Below are 25,701 nucleotides of genomic sequence, written 5' to 3'. Positions count from 1 at the left end.
CACTTGGTGAGCCATCAATCATACTTATGGAAAATATAGCATAACTGCACAGATAAATCTATAAGGATTTCAATCACACCTTTGTTTATAATAGCAAAAAACTAGGAACAACTTAAATGTCTAATCAACTGGGCATTCATTAAATTATAGTGAATCCAAAGAAATATACCGCAGCCAGGGGCAGATTTACCAGTGAAGTTCATAAAGCTTAAGGCAAAGTTCAAGGTCAAGTTCAAGGCCCTTCCAAGGTCCTGGGAAGAATTAGCAACTTGTGGAGACTTACAATTGTCAGCTGTAAGTTTTAAAATTTATTGTCCTTTCTCATCAGATGGCTAACAGACACATGAAAAAAATGTTCCACATCACTCATCATCAGGGAAATACAAATCAAAACCAGTGAGATACCACCTCACACCTGTCAGAATGGCTAACATTAACAACTCGGGCAACAACAGGTGTTGACGAATCACTAAATTTTTTTAAGGTATTTGTTTTTTTGTTAATGTTTATTTTTGAGAGAGAGAGAAACAGAGCACGAGTGGGGGAGGGGCAGAAACAGAGGGAGACACAGAATCTAAAGCAGGCTCCAGGCTCTGAGCTGTCAGCACAGAGCCCCATGTGCGCCTCGAACTCACAAGCCGTGAGATCATGACCTGAGCTGAAGCTGAACTCTTAATCAACTGAGCAACCCAGGTGCCCCATGAATTGCTAAATTCTATTCTTGAAATCATTATTATAATATATGTTAACTTAGATTCAAAGAAAGAAAGAAAGAAAAATTTCTAAATAAAATGTAACCATATTGATCTCTATATCAAGAAATAATAATAATAATAATAATAATAATAATAATAATAACAACAACAACAACAACAATAGTTCTAGGAATAATTTTTTAAAAAGTATCTCCTCTGATGGGGCGCCTGGGTGGCGCAGTCGGTTAAGCGTCTGACTTCAGCCAGGTCACGATCTCGCGGTCCGTGAGTTCGAGCCCCGCGTCAGGCTCTGGGCTGATGGCTCGGAGCCTGGAGCCTGTTTCCGATTCTGTGTCTCCCTCTCTCTCTGCCCCTCCCCCGTTCATGCTCTGTCTCTCTCTGTCCCAAAAATAAATAAATGTTGAAAAAAAAATTAAAAAAAAAAAAAAGTATCTCCTCTGAAATACTTTACATACACAAATCTATAAATGACTAAATGATGTAAATATTTCAGAGTTTCATGAACTTGAGAGTAAATTTTAAAAATCTTATCACAGCTCCCTGCTGCTGTATTTCCAGACTGGAGGAGGGAGGACATAGGGTAAAGAAGGAAATAAAAAGTATTCAAAGTGTAGCCTCTCAAAAAAAGAAAATTTGTCATTTCTTTTCTCATTTTAAGTAAATTTTCCCTTTTGTATCTCATTTTTTATTCATAATTTTGTGTTATTTTCCATAAATGTGCGAACCAAATTGTGTAAGTTTTAGGCTCAAAAAAGCATAGATTGGCCTTCTCTATGAAGCCATTAACAAGAATGAAGTAGATGGATTTATATGTATTGACAGCAAAGGTTGTCCTCTGTACATTGTTAGATTAAAAAAAAAAAAAAAATCCAACAGCTGAACTACAGTCTCAAATGCTCCCAGTCTTGTTTAAGAAAAACAAAACCAGGGGGCGCTGTTTGGCTCAGTCGGTTAAGCGTTCAACTCTTGATTTCAGCTCAGGTCATGATCTCGCGGTTCGTGTGTTCGAGCCCCAGATCGGGCTCTACGCTGACAATGTGGAGTCTGCTTGGGATTATGTTTCCCCCTTTCTCTGCCCATCCCCCGCTTGCACTATACCTCTGTGTGTGTGTGTGTGTGTGTGTGTGTGTGTGTGTGTGTGTATCTATAGCAGGATAGATCTATCAATAGATCGAGATATAGGCATATAAAAATAAATCTTGGAGTGCTTGGGTGGCTCAGTTAAGTGTCCGACTTCGGCTCAGGTCACAATCTCACAGTTTGTTTGAGCTCTGTGTCAGGCTCTCTGCTGACAGCTTCTGACAGCTCAGAGCCTGGGGCCTATTTCAGATTCTGTGTTTCCCTCTCTCTCTGCCCCTTCCCTGCTTGTGCACACTCTCTCTAAATAAATAAATACAATAAATAAATAAACAAACATTTTTTAAAAATCTCAAAGATGCACACTTAATTTTTTTATCATTGTCATTATCACTGTTAAAGTAAATTTTGTCATACTCTAGATCAAGTATTCTCTTAAAATGTGACTCCTCATAGCTACACAGGATTCACCAAAATGATGTGCCACAAAGATCTCCCATTTCTGAACTGGGGAAAACTGAAGCTTCCTTCCCAATCCTTTCTGCACCAGCCCTGGGACAGCTTGAATGGGCAGGCTGAAGGCGCATGATGGGGAGGAACCTCTGCAGGCTCAGAGAGGGCCGTGGGCCTGTGAGAGCACACAGTCGGGGCTGTGTGGCCAGTGATAAGGAGTGGGCACAGTGAAGAGGGGCACAGTAGGATACCCCACCCTGGACAGGAAGGAGCGGGATCCGTGTGGTTGGAAGGCAGGTAACCAACACTATGCCTTTTGCACTCTGCACCTGGCCCCTGAAGCCTCAAAGATAGTCTCCTGCCCCCTTTGGAAAGAGCTTCCGGACTGAGGTTAGACATTCCAGTCTCACTCCACCCAGTGGTCTCAGAGAGCTCTCAAGTGCAGGGGTACTAAAGGTCTGCCCGGAGACCCCTTCAGAAGAAGCTGAAGCTACCCATGTCTTTCAGAGGGATTTGCCACTCCCCACCTATCTGGTCCTTTACCACTAAGGAAAGGGCCAAGGACTTGGGTTCATCCACAGATGGTAAGAGACACGGCTGTGCCTGGATCTATTTCCTGTCTCCTTCCATGTGCCCTTATCTGCCATACCCCGCAGTCTTCGGACATGGCCAGACAGAAACAGTGGCAAAGGAGACCTGACAGGTAAGACTCCCCCAGGAGTCCTTGCCCCAGTCCACCCTCTCTCTCATCCACTAAGGAAAGGCTGGGACTGAGGGTGACCTAGGAGCTCCGGACCCTCTCCAGGACAGCATCCTGAGAAGTTCCACGGTCTACCACCCAGTAACCCAGAGGGAAAGGACTTTGCTGCTTAGGAAACAATGGGGGTGGAAGACAGAGTATTTGGAAGCCAGGAAGGAGAGTCAGCATCAGGAAACAATAGATGCTGGCGAGGACGTGGAGAAATGGGAAGCCTCTTGCACTGTTGCTGAGAATGCAAACTGGTGCAGCCGCTCTGGGAAACAGTGTGGAGATTCCTCAAAAACTTAAAAATAGAACTACCCTACGACACAGGAATAGCACTACTAGGAATTTACCCAAGGGATACAGGAGTGCTGATGCACAAGGACACGTGTACCCCAATGTTTATAGCAGTACTTTCAACCATAGCCAAATTATGGAAAGAGCCTAAATGTCCATCAACTGACGAATGGATAAAGAAGATGTGGTTTATATGTACAATGGAACACTACTTGACAATGAGAAAGAATGAAATCCTGCCATTTGCAGCAACATGGATGCAACTGGAAGGTATTATGCTAAATGAAGTAAGTCAGTCAGAGAAAGACAGATATCATATGTTTTCACTCATATGTGGATCTTGAGAAACTTAACAGAAGACCATGGGGGAAGGGAAGGGGAAAAAATAGTTACAGACAGAGAGGGAGGGAGGCAAACCATAAGAGCCTCTTAAATACAGAGAACAAACTGAGGGCTGAAGGGGGTTAGGGGAGAGGGGAAAATGGGCGATGGGTATTGAGGAGAAGGGCACTTGTTGGATGAGTACCGGGTGTTGTATGTAAGTGATAAACCATGGGAATCTACCCCAAAAACCAAGAGCACACTTTACACTCTGTACATTAGCCAATTTTACAATAAATTATATTAAAAAAAGAAGAAGCAGGCCAGCCTTAGACATGACTGCCAGCCCCCCCCCCCCACACACACACCAGCCATAGTACCTGGAATTTCACCAATAGACATTCAGTCCTTTGCATATAATCTCCAAAGATCCTGTCAAGATTCATGATACAAATCCTATTACACTCAGATCACCAGGCCAGATTACAAAAAGCCAAGGAATTGCCAACAGTAACAGCACAAATAGTCAAGGATGCAGACTTTGCAAACAAATAGATCTGGAATCAGGCCTTGGCTCAGCCGTTTTCTGACAGGAGAATCTTGGGCAGGTCACTTCACCTCATTGAGCCCCAGTCTCTTTATCCACAAAATGGAAATAATAATAGTACATACCCACCAGGGCTGTTTGAGAGAGAGAAAAATAATTCATGTAAATGTTGAAGCTCACATCTAGCAGATACTAAGAGCTCAATAAGTATTAACTACTCTGATATTATTAATAGGCTGCAGTATAACACAATGTATCAAAAGCTTCCTAAGAGTGCATTTCTAATCCTGGGAAATAGACAAGAGAGCTAACAAATTCGTGTACAAAGATGTCCATGGCAACGTGAGCTATAAAGGCAAAACCTAGCAATCTAACCTTCTACCAGTGAGAGCAGGCCGGCTGGATAGGTACCACCTACACCAAAATACCACGCGGCTGCGAAGAGAGGGGCCGTGGCCTCCCAACCACTGGCAGGGAGAGATGCCATGAGGTGTTGGGTGAAAAAGAGCAAATGGCAGAGTAGTGTATGTATAATCTGATGCTATTTGGTGAAAAAATATTTAGAGGTACATATACACATTCGTACATGTATATACTTGCGTATGCACAGAAAAATGTCCACAAGGCTACAACACACCTTAACACTAGTTACCCCTGGAGATGGAGGAAGAAGGTAAGTCATTCTTCTACTTTAGACACCCCTATAAGGCTTGAATTTTTCATTAAAAAAAAAATTTTTTTTTAACGTTTATTTATTTTTGAGACAGAGAGAGACAGAGCATGAACGGGGGAGGGTCAGAGAGAGAGGGAGACACAGAATCTGAAACAGGCTCCAGGCTCTGAGCCATCAGCACAGAGCCTGACGCGGGGCTTGAACTCACGAACCACGAGATCATGACCTGAGCCGAAGTCGGACGCTTAACTGACTGAGCCACCCAGGCGCCCCTTGAATTTTTCATTTTTTTTTTTCAACGTTTATTTATTTTTGGGACAGAGAGAGACAGAGCATGAACGGGCGAGGGGCAGAGAGAGAGGGAGACACAGAATCGGAAACAGGCTCCAGGCTCTGAGCCGTCAGCCCAGAGCCCGACGCGGGGCTCGAACTCACGGACCACGAGATCGTGACCTGGCTGAAGTCGGACACCCAACCGACTGCGCCACCCAGGCGCCCCTTGAATTTTTCATTTTAAATGAAGGACATGTACCACTTCCTAATTAGAGAGAGAGAAGCGCTCTTTCTTGAACATTCCAAATAAGCTCTTCTGTGAGGGCCTTTGTGCCTGCTGCTCCCTCTGCCAGGGTCACCATCCTTCCAAATGACAGCAGGCTTCAAGCTCTGTGAAAATGTCCCCTCCTCTGTGAAGCCTTCCCTGATCCCCCTATGTAAATAGCTATGCCCTCTCTACCTCCCATGCCACCCCCTACCGTCGCCTTGGTTTTCTGGGTTCTCTGCTGCACTTGCTCACCCTGTGACCTACCATTTATTTTACTAGCTAGTTAATCGTCTGTCTCACCCCACTACAATGTCAGTTCCATGAGGGCACAGGTTTTTGTTTCTGTTGTTATTCACTGCTGCCTGCCCAGGCCTGGCACGTGGAAAACACTCAATGAATAACCGTCTGGGCCCTGATGGGACCAGGTCACAGTCAAAGGTTGGGCTTTGAGTCATCTACTTCGGTCAGACTCAGAGGCTGAAAGGGATGGGATCTTTTGAGCAACCCTGGTTCCAGGAATCCACCCTTTCAATGTACTCGCACAAGCGCATAGGGGCATCTGCACAAGGATTTTCCGTGCAGAGCTGCTCAAAGTTAAAAACTGGAACCAACCTACATGTCTATCAAGAGAAGGCTGGCTTAAGAGTCTGTGATACATGCAAATTATGGGGCACTATGCAACTGTTACCAAAAAAAAAAAAAAAAAAAGATAAGTTAACAAAAGAATAAGCTGGATCTAAATTACTGATACAGAAACATATCCATGGCATGTAGTTAAATTTTTAAAAAGCAAATGGCAGGACATAGCTATAATTTTACATCACTGGTCTAAAAATAAAAAGGATGTGAGCATGTAGACAAATTTAACACTGAAGAAGAAGGAAAAAAAAAGAGGAAGGCTAAACCAATCTACCAATTCGAGCGGTGACTAGGGCTGCTACTATTGGGTACTGTGCAGCTGCTGCTTTTTTTTTTTTTTTTTTAACCAACTAGAATCGCTACTTTTAAAAGGTTTTTTAAAAAAAGGTTTTTGAAAAGTAATCTCTACACCCGACGTGGGGCTCGAACTCACAACCCCAAGATCACGAGTCGCATGCTCTAAGCCAGGCAGGCGCCCCTAAGGCACTTTTTTAAAAGAGGGGAAAGCACATTTGCAACGTGGAGGAGAGACTGTCCAGCTGCTTGCAGCTCTCCACTCCGCCACCGCAGGACCCAGCCCTGCTGGCACTGCCCCCCTATTCCCAAGTCCCTGGCGCCCTGGAGCTGGGGAAGGGGACGGTGCTGCCACACCTTAACACAACTATGATTTGGGTTTTCACTGGGCCCCTGGTAGGGTCTTAGGAAACCCGGAGAGCCTCCAAATTACCTTATGTTTGCACATCAAAGCTAGAAGGGGCCTGAGTGGTCACTTCATCTAGTGGTGACGGCACAGTGAGGGGCATCCAGGGTCAGAAGGGGGAAAGGTGCAGGAGGAAGGAAGAAGAACAAAGATGACCCAAGCCCCACTCACATATTGTACGAAACACCCTCCCAGAGCACGGGAGGACATTTTAACAGTGGCTTCTGGCAATGCTGCTTCTCCTACATCCCAGGCCATCCCACCAACCGGGCGCGGGGGGGGACCCTGCACCCTCCTCCACGCATATACTCAAGGAGCCTCCCCCAGACACAGTGGCCCTGAAGCCAGAGTCCTGAGTGGTACCTTCACCTCCACCATGCCTCTCCAGGTCCCGGGGAGAACCAGGTTGGCCCCTTAGGCTCATAGGCCCTCCCCTTCCAACCCATCCTGATTGATCCCAGACCCACCCACCCCCCAACCCCAGCTCATACCCCAGACCCTGCCTGAGCGTGGCCCACCTTCTCCACCGATGCATTGGATTGCAGCAGAACCTTCTTCTGGAACTCCCCTCCTCTCCTTTGAGCATCTCTGAGAACTGACTGTCTGCCATAGGGTATTCTAAACGGCTTAGGGCTTTCAGCACTGAGAGGTTTCTGGAAAGCAAAATGGGCCTCCCAGGTCATCATAGGGGCGGCGGGGGCGGCGGGGGGAGACCAGAGGCAGATGCTGAAAGAACGAGCACCCCAGCCCCCCGTCAGTAAACACACCGACCTGTGAAAGGGACAGCCAGGTGTCTAATGGATCCTGCAATAAAGACACGCCCGTGCTGGGGAGTCTCCATTTTGAGTAACCAGGAGCTTCCTCTGTTGGGGCAGAGACTTCAGTCTGCCCTTGGGGAAACCCTCTCCTTGTCCTGGAAGAGATACCCTGGCCAAAGGGGAGGACTGGGGAGCGCATACTCATGGTTCTGGAAAGTGTGCGTGCGGTGGCACAACCCTGACACTCCAGAGGTGGTCCGAGCGTCCCTGTAGGAACGCACAGTGCGTGTGTCGTTACAGCAGAGCGGGCCACGTGGGATCTAGGTCTGCACTGCTTACGCCGGACAGGCATCGCGTGGAGCCTGTCTCTAAGGTGGAGCTTCTCTCTCAAGCCTCAGTTCCCAGGAACAGGAATCAGACTTCAATCGCTGAAGTATTCTGACCCCAGACCCACACGAGAGATACCGTATCCACCGCTGAGAGTCGGAGGCCAAACCACCCTGCTCCATCTCCTTACTCCCCCAAAATGAGAGCATCAGTCAAGCCTGGGAGGGTGAATCCTGGAGCAGAGAGGAGGGCTCAGTCTCCTCTGCCTCTGCTGAGTCTGCCTCTGCTGAGGCCTCAGGCCTCTGGAGCTTGGTCTCCAGGGAGATGAGGCTTGGGTGGGGAGGCTGGTGGGCCCCAGTGGCTCATCTCTGCAGGACACACACGCTGGAGGACCGAGAAAGTAGCCCAGGATCGAGCCTGTGACTCTAGGTTCCCTGGATTGTCTTGCCTCCAGGTCCTGCCCCCAAGCTTGTAGACGCTGGGGTCCGGTATTGGCCATGCTCTGGGAAGGGACCGTGCCCAGGCTGGAGGCAGCAGAGGGCGATGGATGAAGTGAACCTAACCAGGGAGGTGGCCCGCCTGGCTGCAGTGCTCAGAAGGAGCCGAGGTTACCTAAAGGGGCTCTGGAAAAAGTGCCTCCATGTAAGAAAACACACACACACAGCGAAGCCACCTGGTTCGGCTCCCGCTCCTACCTGCGGAGGCACGGGCCTCTCTGGCTCCCTGTCTCTGGGGCGTTTCATCACTGGGGGAGCTGACATCACATTCCGCTGTAGGTGGGCGTTGGCCGCAGTCTTGGCCCTGGGGTCCGGGGGCTGTGTGGGGGCTTTGTGTGCCCACTTCTTGGGCTCCGCATAGGTCCTGCTGGACCTGAAACCCTCTGCCGGGGAGTCGTTCACTTCTTGGATCTGTGCCAGGGAGACAACCGCCCTCGGAGTGCTGCAGTGTCCCAGAGGGAAATGCAGGGCTTCCTGGGCCTAATGCTAACATCGCAGGGCCCTCCAGGCACCCAGGGCTTGCTCCCTAGAAACCGAGTACCCTTAGGGGCATCAAACCAGAGCTTATAACCCTGTCCCTGGGCCAACCGCGAACGCCCTGAGTACCCACAGGCAGGAGACTGCTCCCGTGAGGGACTCAGTCTCCCCATCTGTAAAATGGACAGTGGATTCCAAATATTTTGGAGGGTTTTTTTAATCTTAAGGGAAGCTCCAAAGTGTAAAATAGATAAAAAGCTGAACTGCTTTAGGAGCCACTGCAGTAGCCTCAGAGAATTTCTCCATGGCATGTTTGGAAAATTCTTGGACGAGGTGACCCCAAAGTCCCCTTGTAGCTTTGATCTGCAAAGATAAGGTAATTCTGAGATGGTGTGGGTTTCCTAAGTCCCTACCATGGGCCCGGTGAGCCCAGAGTGGTAATGCATAATAGTGATGGGTAAGATGTGAGCCGCCTTCAAGAAGAGAGTCATCTACTAGACAGAACAGGACCAGCAGTCCACAGGCTCTGCAGTCAGACTACCTGGGTCCAGACCTATCCCTTCTTGGCTGTGCAACCTCAGCCAAGATGCTTAACCTCTCTGTGCCTCACTTTCCTTGTCTGTCAAATGAGGATAATTATAGAAACTAGCACCCACTTACCCAGCTCCCAACCTCCTCCAAAAGAAGTCATCCCATCCCTTCTCCTTCCTGGGGGTCCTTCCTACCCCCCCCCCCCGGGCCCTACATCTGACTCTGGCCCACCGCTGAGAAAGAGTGGGGGGTGCCCCCTGTTGACCATACCTTCTTGGGCAGCAAAGGCAAGGGGCTCTTAGAGGCGTTGAAATTGAGGATGGGCTTGAACAGGTTGGCGTTCCAGAGGAGGACGTCCCCGTTGTAGGAGGAGGTCCCGAGGAACTGGTTCTGGTACTTGGCCATGCTCAGGACATCTTCCTTGTGGAAGTTCTGCCAGTGGTGGCACCGAAGCATCGGCTTGGTCTCGTGGAGCCTGCACACAGGGCCAGAGGCGGGAGGGCAGAGCGCTTGGCCTTAGTGCCACACCAGGTCGGGGGATCACCGAGGCCTTTAGATTCCGGGAGGCGACTCAGAAGAGGACACTCAGGTGGAAGCTCTGCCCCGCTGACCTCATTCACTAAGCAGCTACCATGTGTCTACTACAAAGGCCCTGTCCTAGGGGCTTGACATCAACCAATCTTACAGATTCATCCCATTCAGACAGCTGAGTAAGGATTAAAGCAGGGAAGCCATGGCCCTGGAAAGGCCCCCTGAAGAGGAAGAGGACTTGCACATTCTGTTCCCTCTGCCTGGAATGTTCCTCCCACCCCAAGTCCCTTGCTGCTTCATTGAGAAGATCCCACTCCACCCACAACAGCTTCAGATGAGCGTTTCCTGACTGCCCCTGAGACTAAATCCGATTTCCCTTCCCTTCCCATAGAAACCTATACTTTTGGGGTGCCTGGGTGGCTCAGTTGGTTAAGCGTCCGACTTCGGCTCAGCTCACGATCTCGTGGTTTGTGAGTTCAAGCCCCACATCAGGATCTGTGCTGTCAGCAAGGAGCCCGCTTCAGAACCTCTGTTCCCCTCTCTCTGCCCCTCCCCTACTCACTCTGCCTTTCTCTCTCTCAAAAATAAATATTAAAAAAAACCAAACCGGTACTTCTTCCTGCCCACAGCACTCAACAGACTTTACCATTATAAATGAAGTTATTTGGTTAGCATCTGCCTCCCTCTAGGAAGATGGGGACACATTCTTGCTTATACCCACCCCCAGCATGTAGCACAAAGCCTAGGACATGTTATACTCAAGGAACGGTGGACAAACGGATGGATGAGCAAATGAAGCAAGGGACATTACCCACCATGAATTTCTTGCTTGACTTCCAAAGCGAGTGAAGCTAGGAATAGGGGAACCCACCCGAAGCAGAGAGAACCGTCAGCCGCCCTTAGCTCCCCACACACACCCTTGCCACTCACGTGAAACAAGTGATTCTCTTACTCCATCCTGTCACGTAGAACACCTTGTTCATGTGGACAATCCCACTAACCTGTTGACGATAAAAGAAAACAGAGCCTTAAGGTGCCTCAGAGAAAATGGCCCTGGGCCCCAAATGTCTTCTTAATCATACCGAGCAAGAAGTCAACCCTCTCCACGATGATAAGAGTTCTCTAGTGATACCACCATACGTTTTTCAGAGCGCTCTCACATCACATGATTTCACTTGATAGACTCGGAGGAGGTAGACAGGGTAGGGATCCATGGCCATTCAACAGGGGGATAACGGGGAAGGTCAAATAGCTGATAGGATCTGCACCAGTACTCAGATCCCTGGCTACTTGGCCAAATGCTCCTTCTGAGTTGGTTCAAGGACTTTCGTAAGAGTTAGTAGTGGGCTCAAGTCCCAAAGTGAGACTGCTGGCTTTGCTCCATGCCACACCCACAGACTGTCTTTATAACCCCGTCCCTTTGACCCGGCATTTCCCAGACAGGAGTGAGCATGGGGCTCACCGGGCCCCACTGTTGGAAATGCCATCCAAAGCTCTCATACCTGGGGCTAGGAGTGCCAACAAATTAAAAGAACAAGGGTAGCCAGCCCTCGTAGAATCCTTATTAAGGACAGGCACTGTTCCCTACCTTCACCTTACAGGCAAGAACACAAAGGCTCAGGAAGGCAAGAAGCCAGGCAGTCTATAGGCACAGCCTTAAAAAGAGGCATAAAAAGATAGTGCGCCCCCAGGGTCATGAGAGGTACGCTTTGCTTCTCACAAGGCACCCCCCGGGCACCACTGACACACCAGACCGACCTCCAGCTGGTCCGGGTTGGGGAAGGTCAGCAGGCATTCGCCAACGGCATAGTTCCACATCTTTATGGTGCCGTCGCACAAACCCGTAAGCAGGCGCCGCTCTGATTCATCCAGGCACATGGTGGTCAGCTCCACGTGCTGGTCCCCCGTCACACAGAACTCCATCATCCTCCTGCCCGTCGTGATCTCCCACACTGTCACCAAGCTGCTCAGGCAGCCGCTCACTACCTGTGGGGGAGCACACGGCTGGGGCTCCTGGAGAACAGAGTGTCCCCACTCTCAAGGGTGGCCTCCCCCTGTCATGGCTGGGGCCAGCCCAGCCCCCCACTTCCCCGCTATGCACTGAGAAGACAGGCATTCAAGGCGTTCCTGCTGCTGGATAAGCCCCTCTTGAAAACAGGCCTTCCTCTGCTCTGGAGCACAGGCCAGTGCAAACTGGCACAACTCTTTTAGAAGGAACCACATTGGTGAAATCCCCTTTAACTCAGAATCTATCCAGAGAAAATAATCTCTAAATCAGAAAAGATGTTTACTGAAGCATCATTAATGGAGGGGGAAGAAAACAACAGGAAATACACTAACTGCCCCCTAAGAAAGGAAATGCTGAGAACAAAGGATAGTCACTCCACTTCAATGCAACAGTAGCAGGTGAGCCTGTTTCAGACCAACCCTCCTGCTGAGAACAATCTAGAAAAACTGGGGATTTTTTTTTTTTTTAACTGTTTGAAGGCATCGAAGGGCCCTAAGGTGTGCGGGATGGTGGTGCCGGGAACCAGCCTGAGAGAGAAGTGCAGAGAGGTGAACAATGGCCTCGTGCAGCCAAAGGCTATCTCTGCAGCAGATACAGCCTGTCCTGCTCAGAGCCCAGGCCAGAAAAGGGGTCCCAGTGGAAGTGGGAAGAGGGCCTGGGAGCCCTTTCTGTCCCCACCCCTCAAAAACCATATGCCCAGTTGTTCTGCTCCACCCAGAGATCTCTACTCGGGATGAGGGTGCTAGACTTCCCTGGACTTCCCTTCCCTGGACTGGGCTTTCTTGGATAATGACACCCAGGAACAGCACCCCCCTGGGGAACCTCGCAGAGCGGTCCACACCTAGTGTTCCACCTCATACTCCGCGTACAGAGGCGGCGCGTCCAGAGCTGACCTGCAGCAGTGGCCAGGGGCTCGCAGGCTGGGGGGGAATGAGGTGATCCACTGACCAAGTGGTAGAGCCCCTGCCCCCCTCAGGCTGCCAACCCCTCTTCGGGGTTGCTTCTCACCCCTAAGCAGCTGTCCCACACCACCATCAATGCTATGAATTCCACCCCACCCCACCACTGTGCTGACTGCTCTCCGGGCACGACAGGAGGTCTGGGTCCTGCCCTGCGTCACCCGGCACTCCTGCCAGCCCGAGAGACGGCTGGCCCCAGCCCGCTCACCTGCTTAAAAATCTTACTGTAGAGGATGGCGCACAGGGGTGTGCTGTAAGTCGAGGTCTTCTCCCCTGCTTTCCCAGGCCCCTTGGTCTCCAAGTAGCCTTTTAGGATCCCAATCTGCAGGTGAGGAGAGGGGCAGGCAACTGGGCACTGGGTTCTGCCCTCAGTGACTGGCCCCAGGGGAACACTTCCAATAAATTGCAACATTAAGACATCCTGACTGTGCGCAGGCCCGAGCCCAGCAAGGCCTCCTGGTTCCTCAGCATGCCTGCCGATACCTCTCACCCCTACTCTGTGGGAGTCCCAACGTCCCTCATAACTTCTAGGAAGCAAAAAGCGTCAATCTGGTGTCTCCTCCTCCGGGGAGCCTTCCCTGACTATGCCCTACCTCAGGCTAGGCTAAGGACCCTTTCTCTATGCTCCAAGAAGCACCGGGCATAAATCTCCATCACCACGTGGAGCATTTTCTGCGGACATTCTCTGCTCTTCTACGGCCTACGTTCCTTGAGGGATGGGCGGCGTCTGATTAACGTAGTCTCTGCCCCTGGCCTCCCTCCCCGCGCAGCACTCACTGAGTAGGTCGTGCAGACGAGGCTGTCTTCGTTCTCGTGGAAGTAGGCGCTGGTGATGGGGCAGTTGCCCAGGGCAAAGAGCTTCCCACAAAAGGACTGAAGGCATATGTAGTCTTGCATGTCCCACACGCGGATATTCTGGGGGGTGGGAAGCAGGCAGAGGCCGAGAGTGGGCCCTGGGGGACACGGCCGGCCCCTGAGGCCTGGGATGTGAGCAGGGCCAGCCGCGCGCAGTGTAAGCACTTTCCTTACGCGCCCGCTGCACAGATCCCGACCGCGTAACAGAGTTGCCATTCTTACGCTCAGATGAGAAAGTTGGGGCAACGCCCCCCCCCCTGCCCCGAGGCTTCTTCCCCCCATGGCCTCCCCTCAACGGCTGAGGATGAAGACCAAGCGAGACGGCACGCGCCCCTGCAGACCCTCACAGGCTCCACTCCAGCCGACCTCAGCTAACGCCAGGCAGGACACACAGTGGCTACCAACGTAGTTGCTGAAAAAGCCCACCTGTCTCCAGGGCAGCCCATCGAGTTCATCGCAAGTGGAGGAGCCGTCCCTAGAGAGGCCCCACGAAGTCCCTCCGGGACACACGTTGCTTGGAGACACCAGCAGTAAGTAGGGAAGGGCAGGGACTGGGACCGACCGGACTCCAGTCCATATCCTGGCTCTGCCCATCACTACTGTGAGGACGGGGCCCGCCCGCCCCTGCCGCCTGCCCCTCCAGCCTCAGATCCTTCAGCATAGGCCATGATGCCCGGTTCTGGGGGCTGCCGGGAAGATGCCAGACAACAGCCAGTGTGGGCCGTGTTAGGGAGGGTGGCCTGGCTAACCCAAGGGTCCAGCCAATTCTCAGTCTCCTGAGTCCCAGAAGACACAAACTTGTGCCCGGATGGAGGGCACCTGGAGCCGTTGGCCTTCATTCCCACACTGACCAGAACAGCCGGCAGCCCAGCAGATGGGGGGTACTCTGAACCAATCGATGCGGGGCAGCAAAGGGACAGGCCCTGAGCGAGGGAGCCCCAGGCACTGGAGAAGTTCCAGTCAGGCCCTGAGAGCCAGGGCAGCCGAGAAGGGGTCACTAGGAGAGCTGAGGTGTGAGTCTGGGTCCGGGGGCAGAGGGAAGGCGAGGGAATGGCTCCCACGTATCACACACCTACTATGCGCCAGACATGACACCGCGGCTTTACCACCAGCTCTTCTCCTCTAACTCCCAACAACCCATCCTGTGGATGAGGGGACAGAGGCTCAGGAAAGGGAAGGGCCTGGCCCAGGACCGCAGAGTAAGAAGCCAGGCTGGGCCACACGGGAACCCAGCTCTGGCGGACCGCTCAGAGCGGGCGCAGGCCTCTGGCCAGGGCTCTCGAGACCCATGGCCCCTTCTTGGTGATTCCACCTGGGGCCTCTCCCTCTACGCCCTAGCCTAGGTGTGCAGCCACAGGCAGGGAGGTCACACCATTCCCCTGGGCCCCAGCTGACCGAGCTAGATCAGCATCCCTGGGCCAGCGTCCTTGCCAGGGAACAGGGACCAGCGGGTGTAAGAGCCATGCTCCATGAGGGCAGCACCTTGTCCTTGGAGATGCTGAAGAGGATGCTGCTGTTCTTGCTGTTCATGAGGATGTGCGTCACGGAGGTCTGATGCCCCTTCATCAGCCACATGGGCCTTTTTGAGAAGAAGGGGTTCCACAGGCGGATGAGGGGGTCGTAGCCGCCAGTCACTGGGGTCAAAAAATGGGTGTTAACCACTGGGGTCCTATGCTGAGAACTTCTCCTGGGACCATGCCTTGGACCCCAGGCAGGTGCAGCAGATGGGGGGGGGGAGGGGGTGGTCGTGACAGTCCACCCCCCTGCTGCCCTATCGTGCTAAGCAGAGACTGAGTCACCACCCCACCCCAGGTGCCCACAGGTGGGGACCAGAGCAGCAGGAGAGGAACCGGGCCCTGCAAGCCCTCCTCCTCAGCTCTGATAGTCCCCACGCCCCCAGCAGCCTCACTCCAGTTCCACCAGGCCAGCGGCTTCGTGCGCCGTGAAGATTACTTACCCACCAAGTTCTTGTCTGGGCAGTAATCAAAGCAAAGAATCCCTTTTCTTAAGTTCAGCACTGAAAACCTACAACAGCAAAGGGGGAAGGCTGCAGGCTGGGAGCCAGGGCCCTGGGGAGTCTCTGAGGCTGGGGTGGAGAGGAGCTGGAGGCAGGGCCGCAGGGAGGCCAGGGAGAAGTCATCACCTCTCCCATGAAGGGCAGGAGCAGCCTCAGAGACCCTGTCCAGGGCTCACCCTGCAGCCAAGTCAGGACTGAGCACTGTAGCCAGAGCGACTGCTGCAGGTCTCGTGGAGGAGGCGCCCACCCCTCACCTGTAGGGGAAGCAACCCCAGGCCACGAGCAACAACTCAGTGCTGGGACACATCTACCTCGGTCCAAGGGCAAACCTAACGTGATCCTCGCTCCAACCGTACTGAGACGGGTGTTCCCCCAACCCGTGATAAAAATTTTTAAAAAGAAGGCGATTCCATGGGGCACCTGGGGAGGTCTCAGTTGGTTAAGCATCCGACTCTTGATTTCGGCTCAGGTCGTGATCTCACGGTTCACGAGTTCGAGCCCCGCGTCAGGCTCTGTGCTGACAGTGTGGAGCCGGAAGCCTGCTTCGGATTCTGTGTCTCATTCTCTCTCTGCCCCTCACCCACCCATAGTCTCTCTCTCTCTCTCAAAAATAAATAAACACTAAAAATAAATAAATAAATGAATAAAGAAAAGAAAAGAAAAGAAAAGAAAAGAAAAGAAAAGAAAAGAAAAGAAAAGAAAAGAAAAAGAAGGAGGAGGAGGAGGATATTCCAAGGGCCGAGGGAAGGGACAAAAGCTACCGAGAGCTGTGCCCCTTCCTGCTCTGTGCTGATTCCTGTTTCGTGTATCACCTGCACCCCTCACATAATCCTAGAAAGCGTTGTCAGCCCTGTACCATGTCATGCGGACACAGAAAGCAGAAAGTAAGGAGTTTGCCTAAGGCCACAAGGCTGGCAAGGTGGGGGCATCAGGATTCAGACCCAGGGTGAGTGTGGCAGGAAAGGAAGAGGGCAGCAGGGCTGGATGGGGCTCAGGAGGGCCAGGGTGAGGCAGGCAAGAGTTTCAGGAAGACCAGGCCCCAGAGTACTTTGCATCTGCTATTCCCTCTTACCCATCCATCCCACTCTGCCAGCTCCTTCTACTCAAACTCTCCCTTCTAATGAACTCAACTCAGAGGCCCCCATCGAACGGTACACCAGCCCTGTAGCACAGCTCGCCCTCCTTGAACCTGCCCCTCAACTGGTTCCTTTGCCACTCCCCAGGGCTCTAACCTGGTTGCCTGGGGGTCATCCTGCAGCCTCCCTCTCCAGCATTCCCATCATCCAGCTGGGCCCTAAACCCTCATGGCCCACATCCCACCATCGCCCCGGCCTTTGCTTAGTTCAGGCCTCCTTCATTTCTGTGCAGCCTCCCAGTGCGTCTCTTGACCTCTAGTCCTGCTCCCCCTCCAAACCTGCTCTCCTTTCTACTGCCAGAAGGATTCCTCAAAAAATTGAAACTTCAAGAGGAACATAACAAATAAACATATTTCATTTGTTGTCAAACCAGATATATCTCCCTGTGTGCATATACACACAGAGAAACCTTCTGGAAGAACGGTCACTAGAAATTATTTCAGGCTGACTCACTCACTGGTGCAACAAAGATTTGCTGGCTCCTGTGCCCTTCCAGGATTATTGTGGACATAGATGTGATGCCCCTGCCTTCGTGGAGCTTTCCTTCCAGAGAGAAACAGCAGGAGCAAATAAATGAACAGAGACAGGGAGATGGACATTCACAAATCATGGTAAGTCCTGCAGGGAAATAAACAGGTGGCTTTGATAGGTGAGCCGAAGGAGACCAGTCTGCAGATGGCTGCTGGGCAGAGAAGGGACTGGAAGCTCAGAGGGGATGCAGGGAAGAAGGCCATGGCAAGCAGCTCAGGTGGCTTTAATTAGGTGGCGGTGCAGAAGTGAGAGAAGAAGGAGGGGAAGCAGGGGAGACGCTGTGGGCCGGTCTACACGCTCGGCTACCTGCTCCCTCGGGCTCCACCAGGGCTCTTCCACTCAGATTCACTGCTGGCTGCAAGCACCTCAAGAACTCAGCTCAGGCTGGCTGCCAGGGAGCCAACCTCTCAGGCCCACACTGCCTCGGAAGCTGAGGCTTTTTCTGTTTTTTTCGAATTAGAAAACAGTTAATTTTTTTTAAATATGAAATTTACTGTCAAATTGGTTTCCATACAACACCCAGTGCTCATCCCAACAGGTGCCCTCCTCAATGCCCACCCCCCACCCTCCCCACCCTCCCACCCCCCCATCAACCCTCAGTTTTTAAGAGTCTCTTATGGTTTGCCTCCCTCCCTCTCTTTTTTTTTCTTCCCCTCCCCCATGGCCTTCTGTTAAGTTTCTCAGGATCCACATAAGAGTGAAAATATATGGTACCTGTCTTTCTCTGTGTGACTTATTTCACTTAGCATAACCCTCTCCAGTTCCATCCATGTTGCTACAAAAGGCCATATTTCATTCTTTCTCATTGCCACGTAGTATTCCATTGTGTATATAAACCACAATTGCTTTATCCATTCATCAGTTGATGGACATTTAGGCTCTTCCCATAATTTGGCTATCGTTGAGAGTGCTGCTATAAACATTGGCGTACAAGTGCCCCTATGCATCAGCACTCCTGTATCCCTTGGGTAAATTCCTAGCAGTGCTATTGCTGGGTCATAGGGTAGATCTATTTTTAATGTTTTGAGGAACCTCCACACTGTTTTCCAGAGCAGCTGCACCAGTTTGCATTCTCACCAACAGTGCAAGAGGGTTCCCGTTTCTCCACATCCTTTCCAGCATCTATAGTCTCCTGATTTGTTCATTTTGGCCACGCTGACTGGTGTGAGGTGATATCTGAGTGTGGTTTTGATTTGTATTTCTCTGATGAGGAGCAACGTTGAGCATCTTTTCATGTGCCTGTTGGCCATCTGGATGTCTTCTTTAGAGAAGTATCTATTCATGTCTTCTGCCCATTTCTTCACTGGATTATTTGTTTTTTGGGTGTGGAGTTTGGTGACTTCTTTATAGATTTTGGATACTAGCCCTTTGTCTGATATGTCATTTGCAAATATCTTTTCCCAGTCCATCGGTTGCCTTTTAGTTTTGTTGATTGTTTCCTTTGCTGTGCAGAAGCTTTTTATCTCCATGAGGTCCCAATAGTTCATTTTTGCTTTTAATTTCCTTGCCTTTGGGGATGCGTCAAGTAAGAAATTGCTGCAGCTGAGGTCAGAGAGATTTTTGCCTGCTTTCTCCTCTAGGGTTTTGATGGTTTCCTGTCTCACATTCAGGTCCTTTATCCATTTTGAGTTTATTTTTGTGAATGGTATAAGAAAGTGGTCTAGTTTCATTCTTCTGCATGTTGCTGTCCAGTTCTCCCAGCACCATTTGTTAAAGAGACTGGTTTTTTTCCATTGGACATTCTTTCCTGCTTTGTCAAAGATTAGTTGGTCATATATTTGTGGGTCCAATTCTGGAGTCTCTATTCTATTCCATTGGTCTGTGTGTCTGTTTTTGTGCCAGTACCATGCTGTCTTGATGATTACAGATTTGTAGTAGAGGCTAAAGTCTGGGATTGTGATGCCTCCCGCTTTGGTCTTCTTCAATATTACTTTGGCTATTTGGGGTCTTTTGTGGTTCCATACAAATTTTAGGATTGCTTGTTCTAGCTTCGAGAAGAAAGCTGGTGCAATTTTGATTGGGATTGCATTGAATGTGTAGATTGCTTTGGGCAATATTGACTTAGAGGCAGAGTTTGGGGTGACAGTGCCAGACCCCACCTGCGGAGGCCACGCCCCAAGAGGTCCTTGCCTGGAACTCAAGACCAGCAAGCAGCCAATGGTGCCACCTGCTGGCTGACATGTGTACTGCATGCAGACAACCAGAAGCACAGGGGCAGGTTTGTGTATAAACACATTCTCCAACCTGCGCCCAAAATACATCTCAGATCTCTCTGTCTCCTCTCCATCGCCCGATTCCAGGCCATCACCATGAGGCTGAATTATTACAATGGCGTCACCACTGGAGTGCCCATCTCCACGCCTGATCACTTCACTTGCAACAGAGCGGCCCAAAGGATGCCGGTATGCATCAGACCTCACCGTTCCTGTGCTCAAGACCTAGGAACTTGTTTATATCTCTTTCCAAATAATTGTAAAAAGACACGTTTGAGACAAATGGGGGAAGATTAACTTGGACTAGGTACCAGTGATATTAAAGCATTACTTTAATATTTTTCTCTACTTTGGTGTGTGTTTGGAATTTTTAGCAATGAAATGTTTAAAAAAACAAAAACAACACACAACAAAAAACAAGGGCGGGGCGCCTGGGTGGCTCAGTCAGTTAAGTGTCTGACTCTTGGTTTCCGTTCAGGTCATGATCTCACAGTTGGTGAGTTCCAGCCCCACATCGGGCTCCGTGCTGACAGTGTGGAGCCTGCTTGAGATTCTCTCTCTCCCTCTCTTTCTGCCCCTCCCCCATTCACTCTCTCTCTCAAAAATAAATAAACTTAAAAACAACAACAACAACAACAACACAAGGGTATACCAGGCAGAGAGAAGCAATTCAAAGGCACCAGGGGCAGGGAACGGCTGAACCACAAGGGTTCCCCCTTTTTTTTTTTTTTAATTTTTTTTTTCAACGTTTATTTATTTTTGGGACAGAGAGAGACAGAGCATGAACGGGGGAGGGGCAGAGAGAGAGGGAGACACAGAATCGGAAACAGGCTCCAGGCTCCGAGCCATCAGCCCAGAGCCTGACGCGGGGCTCGAACTCAGGGACCGCGAGATTGTGACCTGGCTGAAGTCGGACGCTTAACCGACTGCGCCACCCAGGCGCCCCCACAAGGGTTCCCCTTGTAGCTGGAGTGGGAAGGTAGAAGGGGTGAGATTAGGGAGGCAGCAGGGACAGACCACGATGCCTTCATGGCCAGGATGAGGTAATCCTGTGATATCCACCTGCCATGTAGACCCAATAAAATAAGAAGCTGAATGAAACACATATCACAGACATGAGGTAATACTTCCATCAAAGCAAAGATGAGCCTCTGCTGGAAAACAGCTCCAAGTGGAACCCCACCACACTGCCCCACTCCAAGCACGGAAGCCAAGACCGAAACTTCCCCACCACATCAGCCTTCTCCGAGGCCCCCTCCCCCAAGCAGCCGTTAGCTCCAGGGCTCGGGTGGGGATGTGCACAGAGTACTCTGGTTAACAGGACACTGGACACACAGTGAGGCCTGGAACACGTCCCCCGCTCAGACGTCTGCTCCAAGACAAATCACTTCCTCCCCCTGAGTCTCAAGTTTCCAATCTATAGAATGAGGAGTTCAGATTAAATTAGCCCTACCATCCCAGGATTGAATTTCCCTCTGGCAAACAACCAGGACAGGAAGGGACAGAGATGGGGCCTAAATGGCCCTCCATCTTCCTGCTGTGCCTCACCCAGCTGCTCCCCCCAACACAGGCCTTGAATCTCCTGCTACTCCCCCCAGGGAGACGGGGCTGCCCCTCATGGTTCCACCTGCCCAGGAGCAAAATGTCACAGACCTGAAGGGTCCAAGGAGTAGAGACGTGCAGCAGGAAGAAAACAGCAGAGGCAAGAGGGGGAAAAAAACCCTCAGGGGGAAAAAAAAATCTACTGTGAAATGCACAGTGAGAGGTACACACGAAAATGATAGAGGTGAGACATTTGAAAGCAGAGTGAGACAGTGAGGACTGAGCAAGGATAGGATTGCAGCTTTATTTATAATGTTTTTACTTTTTTACAGGGACACGTAGGTACATAGACTTGTGTGACTAATCAGTATTGTGAAGGAAGGAAGGAAGGAAGGAAGGAAGGAAGGAAGGAAGGAAGGAAGGAAAGAAAGAAAGAAAGAAAGAAAGAAAGAAAGAAAGAAAGAAAGAAAGAAAAGGAAGGGAGGGAATAGAGGAGGGAAGGAATAGAGGGAGGGAGGGAGAAGAGAAAAGGAAGGAAGGAAGGAAGGAAGGAAGGAAGGAAGGAAGGAAGGAAGGAAGGAAAGAGAAAGAAAGAAAGAAAGAAAGAAAGAAAGAAAGAAAAGAAAGAAAGAAAGAAAGAAAGAAAGAAAGAAAGAAAGAAAAGAAAGAAAGAAAGAAAGAAAGAAAGAAAGAAAGAAAGAAAGAAAAGGGAGGGAATAGAGGAGGGAAGGAATAGAGGGAGGGAGGGAGAAGCGAAAAGGAAGGAAGGGAGGGACAGAGGAAAGGAAAAGGAAAAGGAAAAAAAAAGAAAAGAAAGAAAAAAAAAGCAAAGAAAAGAATTGACTCTGGGGTAGAGGAACTTAGAACAAAGGAACTAGATTAGAACCATCTCCAAAGGGTAAGTGCTGCCAATCAATGACCATATATCACCAACAGCAGTCATTCCACTAAGCCTCGAGACTTAGACTAAGACTAAGGGAAAGGAGTGGGGCCATCACCGCCTTCTACAGACGGGGGCACCGAGTGAGGAGCACGAGGTAAAGCAACTCACAGTCACTCCTTCATTGAGAAAATATTTTCCTGCCACCTGCTCACACTATGTGCCGGCTTCTGCGCTGAGTGTTGTGTATAAACTGGTGGATAAAAGAAACCTATTACGTTTTTGCTGCTGACAGTGAAACCAGACTCCATAAAAGTTCTTGTAGCGGGAAAAACAATTGTAACTGTGCACTAATTGTGGTGATCATTTCCCGATATATACAAATACCAAATCATTCTGTGGTACACCCGAAACTAACATAATATCATATGTCAGTTACATCTTAATTTAAAAAATAATACACGGTAGAGCCCAACTGCTAACAGCCATACCCCACTGTTGGCCCACAGGACACGCGCTGCTTCCTCAGACCCAGCAAGATCCGCGGGATGCCACCATCCTGGGGGCGGGCCCACTCTCAGCAGGGATGGCCACATGTGGCTGAGGCGAAGCTAGACCCTCGAGGCACCATCACACCACCCCCTCCCAGCCCCACCACCCCAGCCTGGAGAGAGATGCTCCTTACTTGGGGCTCTCTAGACCTTTGGACGGCAATAAGGTCAGCACCAGAGAGGACTTCTCAATGGCTGAGCAGGAGGCCACCATGTTCAGCTGGGGGATGAACTTGACCTGCTGGCACCAGTTGGGATGAAGAGCCTAGAAAGAGAGTGGCAGTGGTAGGGGCTGGAAGGGCCAGGAAGTCACCATGTCTAATACCCTCTAGTGATCACAGCTCTGACACAGCAACATGGCCCCAGGATCCCAGCCTAGTCCTGTGGCATCACTTGGTCAGTGAGACAGGTGAAAAGCACCCAAATTTGTAAGTTAGAGGACAGGCAAGGTCAGGCCCATGTGACATCACTGTCACCGCATCCCACGCAGGAGAGAGAACGGATTGGAGTCAGCCAAGCCCTCAGTCCCTCTTATCCACAGGGAGCCTTGGATGCTTCCCCATGGGAATGTTATCTGGTGCAAGTTAGGCAACGAAAGGCTGAGACCCACAATCCAAGGGGCAGCCTTGATGGCACAGGCTCAGAATTCTCTAGCTTTGGCTCTGCGGGTCAGCCCTGTGCTTGGCCTCCGCATTGGGGACCTCCCTCTTCAGGACAACATGGAGGGGGCTGCGGGGACTGGGCTAGGTTTTGCATATGCTGCCTCACTGAGCATCTATCATGGCGAAGGTGCCAAATCCAGGGCACCAGACAGAATGTGGGACACTCAGCAACAGGGACAGAAAACCAAGCCCAAGATGAGATTCCCACAGAAGACAGAAAAGACAGTATTTGTGGGTGACTCTCCCTGATAGGGTCCCAGGGCCTGAGGGATCCAACCTGCCAGAAAAGAAGCATTTAGGAGCCTGGGACCACACAACTCAGTCTGCCCCTAGTGTCAGATTCATTCATTCATTCGTTTGTTTATCTGTTCAACAAATGTACTGGGAGCCCACTAAGGCCCAGCCCTTTTAGGCACTGGAGACAGGACAACAGGCTAAGTGCCTGTCCTTAGGAGCTGTCAATCCCGAGAGGGTAACAGGATGAGAAACGAATGGGTGGACAATACAAAGTTGGAAGGTGGTAAGCTGTGATACCGTGATTTGTAATAAATATGTATTTGGGGGCATCTGGGTGGCTCAGTCGGTTAAGCATCCGACTACAGTCATGATCTCACTGTTCGTGAGTTTGAGCCCCGCATTGGGTGAGCTCAAGCCCTGCTCCGGCTCCACACTCTCTCTCCCTCTCCCTCTGCACCTCATGGGATTCTTTCTCCCTCTCTCTGCCCCTCAATTGCACGCTCTCTCTCAAAAATAAATAAATTAAAAAAAAATTTTTTTTTAACGTTTATTTATTTTTGAGACAGAGAGAGACAGAGCATGAACGGGGGAGGGTCAGAGAGAGGGAGACACAGAATCTGAAACAGGCTCCAGGCTCTGAGCTGTCAGCACAGAGCCCGACGCGGGGCTCGAACTCACAGGCCGCGAGATCATGACCTGAGCTGAAGTCGGCCGCTCAACTGACTGAGCCACCCAGGTGCCCCTAAATTTTTAAAAAAAAGAAGCATATATTTGGTCTTCATGCCCATTTCTGGCACAGAACTCCTAAATCCCTCAGAACTTCCTAAGTGGTAAGAAAGTGTTCCTACTCATAACAAACCCGTGTCAACCACACTTGAGTTTACATTAATGAGATGACTTTTGGAAAGCCCTTGGGGATGGGGACTGGTTGCCAGGGAAACCAAGCAGGAGCCGGGAGGGTTGGAACTTTCAGCCCCACCCCCCTGGCCCCTGGGGAGAGGAGAAGAGCTGGAGGATGAATTGGTCGTCAGTGGCAATGATGTGATCAATCATACCTATGTGATTAAACTCCAAAAAAACCCCAAAAGGACAGGGCTCAGAGAGCTTCTGGGCTGGTGAACATGTGGAGGTGTGGGGTGAGGTTTGTGCCCAGAGATGGCAGAGAAGCCCCAGGCCCCCGTTCCCCACACCTTGCCCTCCGCATCTCTTCAATCTCGCTATTCCTAAGTTGTATCCTTTTCTAATAAAGCGGTGCTGTAGTAAGTAAAATGTCTCTCCAAGTCCCGTGAGCCACTCTAGCCATTTAATCAAACCCAGAGAGTGAAGGGAAGCTCTGATTTATAACCAGCGGGTCAGAAACACAGGTGACAACCTGAGCTTGTAAGTGGCCTCTGAAGTGGAGGGCGGTCTCGTGGGACTGACCCTTAACCTGTAGGGTCTGACGCTATCTCCAGGTAGAGAACTGTAGGCCACCCAGCTGAGGTCTGAGAATTGCATGGTGGTTTGGGAAAAACACATTGCAGTTGGTGTCAGAATCGTATCAATGCTGCAGCGGGAAGGGCCAAGGGCAGAGGCAGGCAGCAGGGCTGTTCCGGGCTGGCCGGTTAGGGCCCTGGAGGGAGAAGAGAAAGGAGCAAACAGGGACCGAAGGGAGAACCCAGCAGCCTGAGGGCTAGAGCGTGGCAAGGCCCTGAGGCGGGAAAAGGCTTGGCGTGTTCAGAGAACAGCAGGATTGCCTGTGTCTCTGCGGCTGAGTAAATGGGAAAAAGAAAGGTAGAAAGCGAGATGGGGGGCAGGCAGGGGCCAGGTCACCTTGTGTCCTGATGGTCATGGTAAGCACTTGAGATTCTGTTTGAACGTGATGAGAAGCGATGGGGGATTATTTTTTTAATGTTTTTTTTTAAACTTTTTAAATGTTTTCTTATTTATTTTTGAGAGAGAGAGAGAAAGGGACAGAGCGCAAGCAGGGGAGGGGGCAGAGAGAGAGAGGGAGACACAGAATCTGAAGCAGGCTCCAGGCTCTGAGCGGTCAGCACAGAGCCTGACGCAGGGCTCGAACTCACATACCGCGAGATCGTGACCTGAGCCGAAGTCGGACGCTTAACCTAGGCGCCTACTGGGGGATTTTGAGCAAAGGAGTGACATGGCTGGTTCTAGCTCATAATTCCTCTGGCTGCTGAATGGAGTAAAGCACTGCATGGAGAAAGGAAGGTGGAAACAGCTAGAAGCCACTGCAGCCATCCAGGAGAGAGGCGGTATCCGCCGGGACCAGGCTTGAGCACT

The 25,701-nt window shown here is 50.7% G+C and overlaps 1 protein-coding gene across 2 annotated transcripts in view; it reads right to left on the bottom strand.

Moving 5' to 3' along the window:
- Positions 1–25,701, bottom strand: part of EFCAB8 (EF-hand calcium binding domain 8) — a 66,653-nt gene that overhangs the window by 18,135 nt on the left and 22,817 nt on the right. For both annotated transcript variants that reach the window (XM_086701979.1, XM_086701980.1), the window contains exons 10-19: positions 22,654–22,784; positions 15,607–15,674; positions 15,132–15,283; positions 13,572–13,709; positions 13,003–13,116; positions 11,586–11,813; positions 10,758–10,828; positions 9,567–9,771; positions 8,487–8,699; positions 7,225–7,359 (exon numbers count right to left, since the gene is read on the bottom strand). In XM_086701979.1, the coding sequence (XP_086558105.1) occupies positions 7,225–7,359; positions 8,487–8,699; positions 9,567–9,771; positions 10,758–10,828; positions 11,586–11,813; positions 13,003–13,116; positions 13,572–13,709; positions 15,132–15,283; positions 15,607–15,674; positions 22,654–22,784 (1,455 nt within the window). The remainder of the gene's footprint in view (positions 1–7,224; positions 7,360–8,486; positions 8,700–9,566; positions 9,772–10,757; positions 10,829–11,585; positions 11,814–13,002; positions 13,117–13,571; positions 13,710–15,131; positions 15,284–15,606; positions 15,675–22,653; positions 22,785–25,701) is intronic.

The sequence above is a fragment of the Puma concolor genome, chromosome A3 (genome assembly GCF_028749965.1).
Source record: "Puma concolor isolate L17-30 chromosome A3, mPumCon1.1.hap2, whole genome shotgun sequence".
Lineage (NCBI taxonomy): Eukaryota > Metazoa > Chordata > Mammalia > Carnivora > Felidae > Puma > Puma concolor.
This window is presented reverse-complemented; position numbering and strand designations above follow the sequence as displayed.